The 11,946-nt window shown below is 34.0% G+C and overlaps 1 protein-coding gene across 1 annotated transcript; it reads right to left on the reverse strand.

The window, feature by feature from the left end:
* Positions 1-1,199: 1,199 nt before the first annotated feature.
* Positions 1,200-10,890, reverse strand: LOC108912324 (proteasome subunit alpha type-5). The gene is made up of 4 exons (XM_018717530.2): positions 10,739-10,890; positions 10,339-10,610; positions 8,129-8,334; positions 1,200-1,530 (listed from the first exon to the last, which is right to left on the reverse strand). The coding sequence occupies exons 2-4, from the start codon at positions 10,608-10,610 to the stop codon at positions 1,280-1,282; spliced, it is 729 nt and encodes a 242-aa protein (XP_018573046.1). The 5' UTR covers positions 10,739-10,890; the 3' UTR covers positions 1,200-1,279.
* Positions 10,891-11,946: the final 1,056 nt, after the last annotated feature.

Raw genomic sequence — 11,946 nt, forward strand, 5'->3', positions numbered from 1 at the left:
TCTTCTAGGCAGCAATTTGATATAGATTAAAAAATGATTAATACATTTTAATTAGGTGATGTTTCATTTTAAAAATATAGTATTATAACTGAAAAATCAAAAGCTGAAAACAATTATCAAAATCATTATCGTAAAAAGTTAAATCTTCACATTTAAAAATAATTGGACAACCAAATAATACACAAAAATGAAAAACATTGTGTACTCCTAGTCCAATCAATACAATGGGATGTGATTTTTAAAGATTTTTTTCTGTTAGAAAGTTAAGTCTAAAGCAATTATTTTTCAGTTTTTTTAAATTTGTGAATTGATGGGGCAGGCCAATTTCAACACTTTTAAAGGGTTTCTCCTATTTCTCGACAAGACAGAAAAATAGTAGTTTTGATGTCACAGCCTCATTTATTAGGAAAAGTTGAATGGCAAAAATCATTGTTTCATTCTGGTAGTTTCTATAATGCGCTATAACTCTTTGAAAATATATGATTATTAAAAGGTCAACAGTTACACAGGTTATAGAGTTTTAGGTCCAGTGGTGTAAGTGATTTATCTGTAACTTTCTATTTTTTCAGTTATGTAACACAAAACTTATTTTTTTTTAATAGACGCTTTAGATATTCTTTGATTTCTTTAAATTTTTTGCATAAATATCATGCAGGATAATTTCTTTTGAAAGGAAATTTTATGCAGGTTTAAAAAATTGATAAATATATGTATAGGATGTTCCATTAAAAAAATTAAACTTTCTGTTATAATTGAAAAACCGGAAGTTATATAAAAATACCACATACGCCACTGCAAAAATCTCTAAAAAAATCAATTTTTTTTACAAACAAAAAAGTTCTGAGGTACCACAGAAAATGGTCACTTTGGAGAATTATTCTACTCTTAAACAAATCAAGATGGAGTTTTCACCATTCAACTCATCTTGAAAAATTGAACATTTAATTTTTAACATTAACATTTAACATTTTTAAATTACATTTTCCACATTTTCCATAAAAGTGTAAAATTGGCCTACCTTGTACATTTGCCATCTAATATAATTATTATACTAGGATAATACCTCAAACACACATTGAAAAACAAATACAATGAAATATAAAACAGAAATTTAAAACAAGTTTTGTCAGTTTTAAAACATACAAGGACAGGAGGTTTTGAAAAAAACCAATGAATATAATGGCCTTCATATAATTTATTTCTTACAGAGTATAAAAGAAAATATAATTAATGTAAAATTACTCAATAACCATAATCGCTTATTTAATTATAATGTAAATTAAGACAATTTTGAAATTACCTCCTCTACCTGCTCCTTTGCAAACATATGGAATAAGTTTTCAGGTGTCATAGTCATTACTTCAACATTTGAGGAATTCAATTTTTCCTCCATCACTTGTTTAAGTATTGTTAGAGCTGAAGTAGTTGCCTCTTCAAGAGTCATGCTACGATGGTATACTTCCTGTAAGCTCTGTTGAGCACCCTCTGAACCAGAACCTATTGCTTTAGCATCAAATTGTACAAATGTGCCTAAAAAAAAAATAGAAACAAAAATAAGACTGTTAAATTATTTGAAATACTCGACCAATTTTTCCATTTTTTGACTAATGAAAAAAATTATTATTATTTTTTTTATCACAAAAATGGAGAGTTCTCATTCATAGCAATATATTTTTGACAAATTTTTCATGGCCACTTTTTAAATTTTGATTTCCAGTACAAAAATTTAAAAAAAAATCAAAATCAATATTTTTTGCCTTTTGCCAGTCGTAGCAATAAACGTTTGACAGATTTTTCAGTATCACTTTTTAAATTTTGATTGCCAGTGATATACAGGGGTCAGCATAAGTCAGGCAACGCTCTCGAAAAATCGGCATAAGTCCGGCAACACTCATAAGTCTGGCAACGCTGTCGAAAAAGATTAAAACGAAGCATGTTCGTGCTTCAGACAGTTGTGTCCGTGTCATGAATATGATAACACGTGCTCGTCGAGTAGACGTGTTTTCAGAATGAATAACCGATACAACTTCACGCTTCAAGAAAGAGTTTTTTTTGTTACCTCGTATCTGCGTACGAACGCGGATTACGAAACTATGTTTACCGAATTTCAACAACAATTTCCGAACTCGCCGCTACCACATCGTACAACAGTGTGGAAGACGTACCAGAAATTCTTAAAAACGGGCTCTGTTGCCGACGCGCCGCGTTCTGGACGACCGGTATCTGTAACAACTAACGAAAATATTGAAACAGTGGCGCTGGCGTTAGTTGAGCAGCCGAACCAATCTGCAGTGCGGCTATCGGGAGAACTTCAAATATCCGATCGTTCTTTACGACGAATGGTGAAACTCATGCACTATCGAGTTTACCGTCCGCGTCTCCTCCACGCACTTCACGAGGAAGATTTCGATCGGAGACTGGAATTTTGCGAGTGGTACCTCGGATGCAGTCAGGATGATCCGCAGTTCCAGCATTCCATTTTGTGGACGGATGAAGCAACCTTCAAGCTGAACGGTACGGTCAATCGGCATAACTGCGTGTACTGGAACGACCAGAATCCTCACGTCTTCATGGAAAAAGAATTAAACCTGCCTGGGGTGTGTGTGTGGGCAGGTATCCATGCTGGAGGTCTCGTGGGTCCGTACTTTTTTGAGGGAGTACGGGAGTGCGGGAGTACCTTAATGTTCATTTTAGAGAATGGATAGGCAGACAAGGATTCGTTGAGTGGCCCGCACGGTCATGTGACCTGACACCCTGTGATTTTTTCCTGTGGGGCCTTCTCAAGGACCGCGTTTTCGCAAGAAGACCACGCACCCTTCCCGATCTCCGAACTGCAATTGAAGAAGAATTTGAAACTCTTCGCGGACAGCTTGACATGCTTCGCCGGACCTGCCTCTCCGTTGAGAAACGTTGCCGTACATGCATTGATCAAGATGGGCATCAATTTGAACACTTACAGTAACCCTTTTTCGAATCCCTTTTGTAATTTCTTTTAATAAATATATTTTGAGGCTGCATTTTTTTCTCTTAATGTAAATTGGTTGCCTGACATGCCGACCCCTGTAGAACAAAAATTGAAAAAAAATATTTTCATTTAAAAAAATGGGCATTATCCATAGTAGATTTTCACATCCTTCCTACAGTCCATACGATATTTGTTGAGATAGAATTCCAAAAAGACTCCTGCCTCAGTTTCTTCAATGTCTTTCTACACCTGAGAGGTGTTGAATTGGGTTAATTCCGAGAAAGTGAGCAGAGGTTTTCTTGGAATTCTATCTCAACAAATATCGTAGACTGTACATAATTTTTATTTCCAGTGGCGTAGAACTTCAAAAATAGAAAAGATAATAAAAAACAAAACAATTTATTTTGGGCATATAATAAATGTGTTTTTACTTATATAACATCTGTTAAAAGCTAGGTTAGCAGTTAGTCACCGAATACAGTAAGTCAATTCACTCTCGATAAATCTTTGTAGGTCAGCGGTCAGGAGTAGTCCCAAATGGGGTTTAATGATTTGAAAAAATTTTTTTCAGCGTAAATATGCATTTTAAAATTGTTTTTCTCATTTTTCTTTATCTTTCCTTAAAAGTTAAAATTAATGACATTAAGACTGAATCACGCTGTATACAGGGTGTCCCACTAAGGTCAGCGAGGTACGATATTTGGGAAAGTATAGGCCGTAGATCTTCAGGAATTTTTTTTTTTTAATAAATCGACCAAGACAAATCGCTGGAAATAATTTTCAAGTTCGTTGCTTGGCTTGTAGGGGGCGCAATCTACATACCAAAACATAGAGTTGAATTTTTCTCAGAAATGTTTCCTATTCAGGTATAATAAATAGTACAAATATATGGATAGCCGGATTCATTGCATTAACTTTGGTTATTGACAGTTTGTTCTATCTTTCGTCAGAAAAAATGAAGGAAGCTCCCATGTCTGATCAGAGAAATGTATTTCTTTTTTAAGAATTGGCTCATCAAAAGCCCATACCTCGTTGGAAAGGTCCTTTATTTATTTATCTCGTGGTGAATGCATAATGTACCTCAATATGGAAACCTATAGAAGGCGTTATTTCAAAATAATGCCGTTTTATGGATTTTTCTCGAAAATTTTAAATGCAGTGCTATCGTTTTCTTTACATAAATCAATTCAGCACAAAAATTGATGAATGTAGCATGAGTTTGAAATTTATAACAAAAGTGTTGTTTAAATGGTATAGACTGTTTAGTTATTTATTGGTACTATTTATCCAAGTTTAGGTTGTTTCACGTTTTCTTAAAAAAGTGAAATAGCAGAATAAACTTATGATAGGCTAGTTTGAAGAACATAAAAATATCTACATTTTAAAGCTAAAAACGGTTCGACATCTGTTTTTGTAATCGAACGCATTTTACTAAAAAAGTATTTTCTCGATTGGCTACATGACTATGTCAAACTGGACAAGTGCATCCAATTTCAACACCCAGAAGGAATATGCATGTTAGAGATAAAGCATGAAAATGGGCTTTTGATGAGCCAAGTGAAAGTTGCGCAGCTGTTTTTGTATTCCGCGCACAATGGGCTTGTTCACCATTTTTTAAAATTTCATTGCAAAAATGGCAAAAATCCAATTTTTACAAAAAATGAATGATAATGTAAAAATCATTTCTGGTTTGTATGTTATTAACCCTTTCACTGCTCCAGACGTATATATTCGCTAAAAATTTATAGGGCTCAAACTGCTCCAGGCGGATTAATTCGCTTGAATAGTTAAATTGGAACAGGCTTCTCAAACCGTATATATTCGCAACCATGCACATTAGTGACTCGGTTATTGCAATTGGTATGACGAATTTTTGCGGGCGAGTTTATACCGATTGTGACAAATATTTTTATGGAAAGAGGTACTGGTAATAATACCAAGATTGTTCAACTTTCTTTCAGTTTCTATTTGGTACATATACTGTATTTTATTTAAAATAAAATCGTAAAATTTATCGTAAATCGTAATTTAACATAACATAATGTAAAACTATAAGTGGTCTAACTGCTCCAGACGTATATATTTGCACTCGATAAACTTTCGCGCACGGCACGGTAGCTACGTTCAGATGTATTGCGCAGCGAAAGGGTTAAAATGCTTTAAAATGTAATTTTCTAGTATTAATAAAAAAAATTGCCTTCAAATACAAGCACAGGACCCCCCCCACTTTTACATACGTTTTGAACATTTTTGCTCCTATATACTTTTGTACCGCGCAGTCAGTGAAAAAATTAGAGAGAACATTGGTTGCGCATAGCGTAATTCGGTCTTTAGTTATAGATTCGATTAATGTTAATTTGCAATCTATATTTTTCAGGAAATGGTGGGCAATCTCTTGGATTTGAGTAGAATTCGACATTAGGCTCACCCTATACGAGCCCGGGCTCATAATAGTTCGGCCGGCCAACGTTTTTAATTAAATACTTGAATAAATTACAAATTCTACCAAAATGATGAAAGATTTCTTTAAAACTACCTCACTTGTAATAAACTATAGACTATCAATTTACTAAATTTAATCACTTTTGACAAAATTCAAATTGAGGAAAACATAGTTAACAAAAATGTAATGCAACCAATGGGTCATTATAGTTCGGCCACTTATCATATCTGCCATGAAACTGATATACTCCATCAAAACAAAACACATACTGAATAATTCAACAAAATATCTGTCATTATTAGTTTTACTCACGTTTAGTTTCAGATTTAACGTAAAATGTCTCGTGGTAAACCTCTAAGTAAAGATTTACGAATGTCTATTATAAAAGCCCATGAGAAAGGTATTTCGGCCCGCCGAATATCAGTTTCTCATTCAATTCTGCGTTCTACCGTGCAGGATAGTATTAATTTATACAGAAGAACCGGCGGAGTCGACCAAAAAGTCAAAACCGGCCGACCATCTACAATTACAGAAGCAAATAAAAGAGCTTTACGCAGAATAGTAAAAACAAATCGGCGGTCCAATACTAAAGAAATAACTGCACTATGGAGGGACAGTATAGCAAAGCCTATTTCAATGTCCACAACGAAAAGAACTATTCGAAAAATAGGATTCAAGTTTTACAAGGTAACTTTTTATCTTTTTTTTCTTGTTTAAATTCTTGGCAATTTTTTATTTTTTTCCAATAGGCAAAAGAAAAACCTCAATTAACAAAACTGCAGAGGAGAAACAGGTTAAAATGGGCACGAGAACATAAAAATTGGACGAATCAACAATGGCACAGCGTAATTTGGAGCGATGAGTCAAAATTTGACGTTTGTGTAGGTGACACACGAAAACGGGTTTTGCGTACACCTTCAGAGGCCTATCATAGCGATTGTTTAGTCAAAAAAGTAAAGTTTCCAGCATCTGTTATGGTCTGGGGTTGCATGTCTGGTAGAGGTGTTGGTAAACTGCATTTTGTTGATGGAATTGTTAACGCGCAGAAGTACAGAGATATTCTGGAAGAGAGTCTGTTACCATCTGTTGAGATGTGTCAAACGGCGGAAGGGCATTTCATATTCCAACAAGGCGGTGCACCGTATCATACGGCAAAAACTATTAAAACGTGGTTGCAGAATCATCAAATACCAGTATTAAAATGGACGTCTTCCAGCCCAGATTTATCTCCTATTGACACCTTATGGCACAATATGAAAAAACAGCTTCGGAAACATCCAGCACGTTCAGTGCCTGAATTAAAAGTCACAGTACTGAATATTTGGGATAATATTCTACCAGAAGAATGTGCTTTGTTAGTAAATACAATGTCTAGCACAATTAAAGCAGTTATTAAGAATAAAGGCGATATAACTCAATATTAAAGAGTGGCCGAACTTTTATGACCCCTGAGACGGATAAAGTTTTCTATTGTGTAACCATTAGCAGATATATGTATTGAATAAAATGTTCATTTTTGTAACTAAAAAGTTTATAGTTAAAAGGATTTTCAGAAATATTTCGTTATTTATGCATAATTCATAGATTATTAAAGTATTTAGTTGAAAACGTTGGCCGGCCGAACTATTATGAGCCTGGGCTCGTAGAGTTATTAACTCTTGAAGTTGAGAGATGACAATTTATTATTCATAACTTTCTTGGTTGTTTTTATTAAATTTGGATAATTTTAAGATAAACGCTATGTTACTTGAAAACAATTTCTACTAATGTATTCAATTTACTGATAGCTAATTTGGGGCCTATGGGCAGAGAGTGAAAAAAATGTAACTTTTATTTATCGATACAATCCATTTTCGAAATAAATATACATATTTAACAATAAAGATACCATATTATTACTTATAGTAATTATCAGTAAATTGAATACATTAGTAAAGGTTGCTTTAAATAACAGCTTTTACCAACATGATTCAAATTTAATGAAAAACTAAAAAATTACAATGAAAAATTGATTCTTAATTCTCAACTTCAAGAGCTACAGATGAGTCCAAATAAAAAAAATCATATGAATTTGTGTAACAATATTTTTGAGTCCTACCCAAATCCAAGAGTTTGTTCACCAATTCCTGGACACCCTATATCAAATTTATTTGATTTATTCAAAATCTATGTAATAATAAAACAATATTCATTGACATTAATTTCTTTGAAATTTTGACATTGACAAAAAAATGTATGAAAAAAGAAAATAACAAAATATTTCAAATGTGTCGCCTAAAATAATCTGCTTTACCCATTTTTAATAACTTATCAAAGTTGCAGAAAAAAAATATATTAAAACCATACTACAGTAGGACCCCAATTATCCGTCCAGGGTGTGGATTATCCATGCTATGTCTATGAATTTGTGGTTACGCGTAATTTTGTATTTTTGTTGAGTAAAGACTGTATAATATAATGTGTTGTGGCTAACCAAGTTAAATAAGGACTAAAATGATTGACCTCGTGATTGACTGTTTAAAAAGTACATAAAAGGTACTTAAAATAAATGTACTTAAATTGCATTTTCAATGATTTTGTGTATGGTTACCTATGTATTGCTCCGTTTCTTATGTAAAAAATAAATGTTTTGATTATATGCATTTTTCAATTATCCGTGCCACGCTCGGTCCCGCAGATCACGGATAATTGGGGTACTATTGTATACAAAAAAAACTAACCTGAAGGATCCATGTGATACAACTGAGGACCCTTAGCATCTATGCCAGCAAACAAAATAGCAACTCCAAATGGCCTCGACATAGCTGCACCATCATCATCTGAATCCCCGAACTGAATAGCTAAATTGGAGACAGCTTGTGCACAAGATTCTACACTCATATTTTCATTGTAAACAAACCAATGATTTTGGCACTCCACACGAGCTCTGCAATAATGTGATTCAACACATAAACACCGGGACTATGAATGATAAGCACAAATGTCTGTAGGCATTATTATTTTTGCAAAATTATATTATTTTATTTTTCATATAACACACTATATAAAATAACCACATAATAGTATATTACGTTATAAGTGTTGTAAACAGCATTTTACACATGAATGGAAAAGTTACGCACGACGCCGCGTAGCGGCGAGCGCGTAATTCTATGAGTGCGTAATTGCATTACACCACGTATTACATATTATACTTTACCTACGACCTACTTATTTACACAAATTCATTTAGTTTTAGTTCTCCATCTGAACTGGTAACAATATCAATAATTTAATAATTTACAAACTTGATAACATCAACAAGGTATATATTGTAACAATTCTATAGTAGTACATTAATGACAGAATATGATTATTCAAATTTACAAATTGTTATTTTTTATTATATTATTTATTCTTATTATAATAATTATTTATAGTTACAGAACAATTATTGAAGACAAAAGGTATATCGGTTGTTTTGCTTGTTGAAGCGTAAGTAAGATTTACATTATTCAATCAGTCAATGAAATTTTCATTAATACTATTAGTACTATTACTAGTACTTGCTATTGCAGATGATATTTTAGACGAATTGTTAGTTTGATTATTTAGGGAATTATCCACATACCCTTCAGCTACGGCTGATGACTGCCATCCGCCGTGTCTTTTTAAATCTAATAAGTCACCACACGAGTCAACAACAAATCGCGGACGAGCGTCGAAAACAGTGTCCTGTATAAGTCGCTGCTTCTGGTAGTCCCAGATATATGGCTATTCGTTTTGGAATCTTTCCTAAGTTGTTAATACCTACACACTGTCGGGTACAATTTCTGTTTATATAGTTTAGAAAAAAAGGTAAATTTGGAGCCGTATTTACTGCAGATCGAAAGTTATATATTTTTTAACTTTGGGGTAAAAATATTCTGCCACAAAAGAACGTTGTCGTTTAGTTTTTGAATAGGGAATATTAATAATTAGATTCTTCCCTGTGTTTTGAATATATGACGGTTTTATATTACTCTTGTTTCCTGCACGCACCGCTTATACCAATTATAAGAGCAACCTAAAAGACGATTTGAAATAAATTTACATATCTAACATTATATTGAGCTCAATATATTTTCTTCATAAACAAATATTTATCATCTGGTGCGTTTTCTAGAAATTCGTTTATATTTTTGCTTGTCAAAATCTTGGATTTTTTGGATTTAAAGCGGTCCGTTTTTCTCTTCAGGAGAGCTTGTAATATAGAGTAGTTTGCAATAACGACATTGTAATTTATATTAATTGTGGCCTTTAACATTGAGTAAAATGACCAAAGTGAGGAAGGCTTCATAGTTTTTGATAGTTCTTGGAAATATGCCATCATTACATTCTCGGAAAATGATTTAACGTCGTTTTTTAATCTCCATTCCATAAATCTTTGGTAAGTAAATTTGTATCGATAATCAAATTTCGCCGGTAACAAGTTGTTTTTAGTAGCTTCTACAATTTCACTAATATTGGCTGGAGTTAAATTTTCTATTTCACTGTCACTCGACATTTTTTATGTAATCAAACTAATTTCTATAATATTACCCTCACATACAAATATGATTTAAGATTGTCAGTTTTAGAATAAGTTTGTATTCACCCTTGCTAGGAAAACTGTACGATTTTTTTACCAAGCTGTGCGATTTTTTTACCGTATGTAATAGGAATCTTACATTTTTCGCAGACGGTGTGTTTTTAAGTATTTACAGTAGTGGTCGTAGGTAAATAGTTAAATCAACATATTTAAAAACACGAATTTTTGTACACATCTTGCAATGAATTTAAATTTTAGTTATAAAATTATAATGCTCTTCAATGGCTTAAATCTCCTGAGAATTTATTATAAAATTTAAGCATAAATTAATATTGTAGATAATACCAAAATGTAGAGGACAAAAATTCAAATTTTTGATACCTATCTATCATTGTTCGAGAATCTGCCATAAGCCCAGAAACAGCACATCCAATATGTTTATCAACCTCCACAATTTTTTCAATAGTTGTTGGTTCCATTAATGGGGATGTTATACGTTTTTCTACCGCCAGTACAACACCTTCACTTGTACAAATGCCAATTGCTGTTGAGCCCAGCTTAATAGCTTCTATAGCATATTCAACTTGAAACAAACGCCCTTCTGGAGAAAAAGTATTTACTCCCCTATCATATTCACTTCTAGTAAGAAACATCTAAAATGATTTGTATTTGTGGTTAAGTTTTCATGACAGGGCAAAATTAAAAATATATTAGCAACACATTCTACTAGGAATGTGATTTAAATATATATATTAAAATAAAGAAAATGTTAAGTACTCACCTTTAAATAAGTATGTTAGTATGTATATATTAATTTAATATAATTTAAAATAAGTTGACTAAGCACCGCTTCCTAACCGCGTAACAAAATAGAGAAGCTGAAGTGAAAATTCTGAAAAGTCAAGGATTGTGACTTGTTACTGTGACTGTCAACTGTCAGTTGAATACAAAATATCAAAGACTTTTTTTCGCGAGTAAAGTCGTATGTTCGTTGTAATGTGGTTGTAGCATGTGTGGTATGAGTGAGTGAAGAGATTTAAACTACCACAGGAAAATTAAGATCAAAAGAGATAGAAATGGTAACTACAAGTTACCAATATTCAGTCGCGAAAAAAAGCCTCTAGATTTAGCACGTCTGCAAAAAGGCCAAAGGCACGCCCGCCAGGTATGCAAATTGCGCCGGGCCACCACCCCGCCAGCCATATTTGGTGCCCTCAGTACCACAAAGCTAAAAACACACACACGACACAAAACACTACACAAACATACAGATAGCCCCTCCTACCCTCACCAAACACAACCCCAGGACGCACATACGCTGACATGACCAGAAAAACACAAAATACGCAAAACCAAAAACACAACACCTCACCACACGCACACACAGACACGACACCCTCCCAACCGGGCGCGGCGGCCTGATTGACGCAACGAAGCGTCTTCAGGATTTTTGCGTCCAGCTGTCGACCATGGTGTCGAATATGCAAAAATTATTCGACTTCTAATGGCTCGTCGGCCCTCCCAACCCTCCTCGCTGAGAATTTCGTCCTGGAACCTTGACGGGTTCCGGGCCAAAAAAACGGAACTCGTGGACATTTTGAACCGTCTAAACTGTCGTATAATCTGAACTTCAGATTTCGACTATCTTTCGAATCCAAGTTCCAACACCCGGAACAGCGCTCCAGTGCAAGCCCTCTATGTAAAACCTGAAGCTATAACAAACATATTCCACAATGTTTCCAATCCCGAGCACGAAGTCGCTGTCAGAGGAGAAAGTAAAACTTTCACCCATGTTTCCAATCCAAACCTCAAAATCCAGCACCAAGCCCCAAGCCCGATTTCAAGCATAAGAAATCAAAGGCAAAGCATTAAATTGCATAATGTTTCTAACTCTGAAGCCGAAGCCGCTGTCAGAGGAAAAAGTAAAACTTTCACCCATGTTTCCAATCCAAACCTCAAAATCCAGCACAGAGCTCCAAGCCCGATTTC

This window comes from Anoplophora glabripennis, unplaced genomic scaffold, assembly GCF_000390285.2.
Source record: "Anoplophora glabripennis isolate ALB-LARVAE unplaced genomic scaffold, Agla_2.0 scaffold828, whole genome shotgun sequence".
Classification (NCBI taxonomy): domain Eukaryota; kingdom Metazoa; phylum Arthropoda; class Insecta; order Coleoptera; family Cerambycidae; genus Anoplophora; species Anoplophora glabripennis.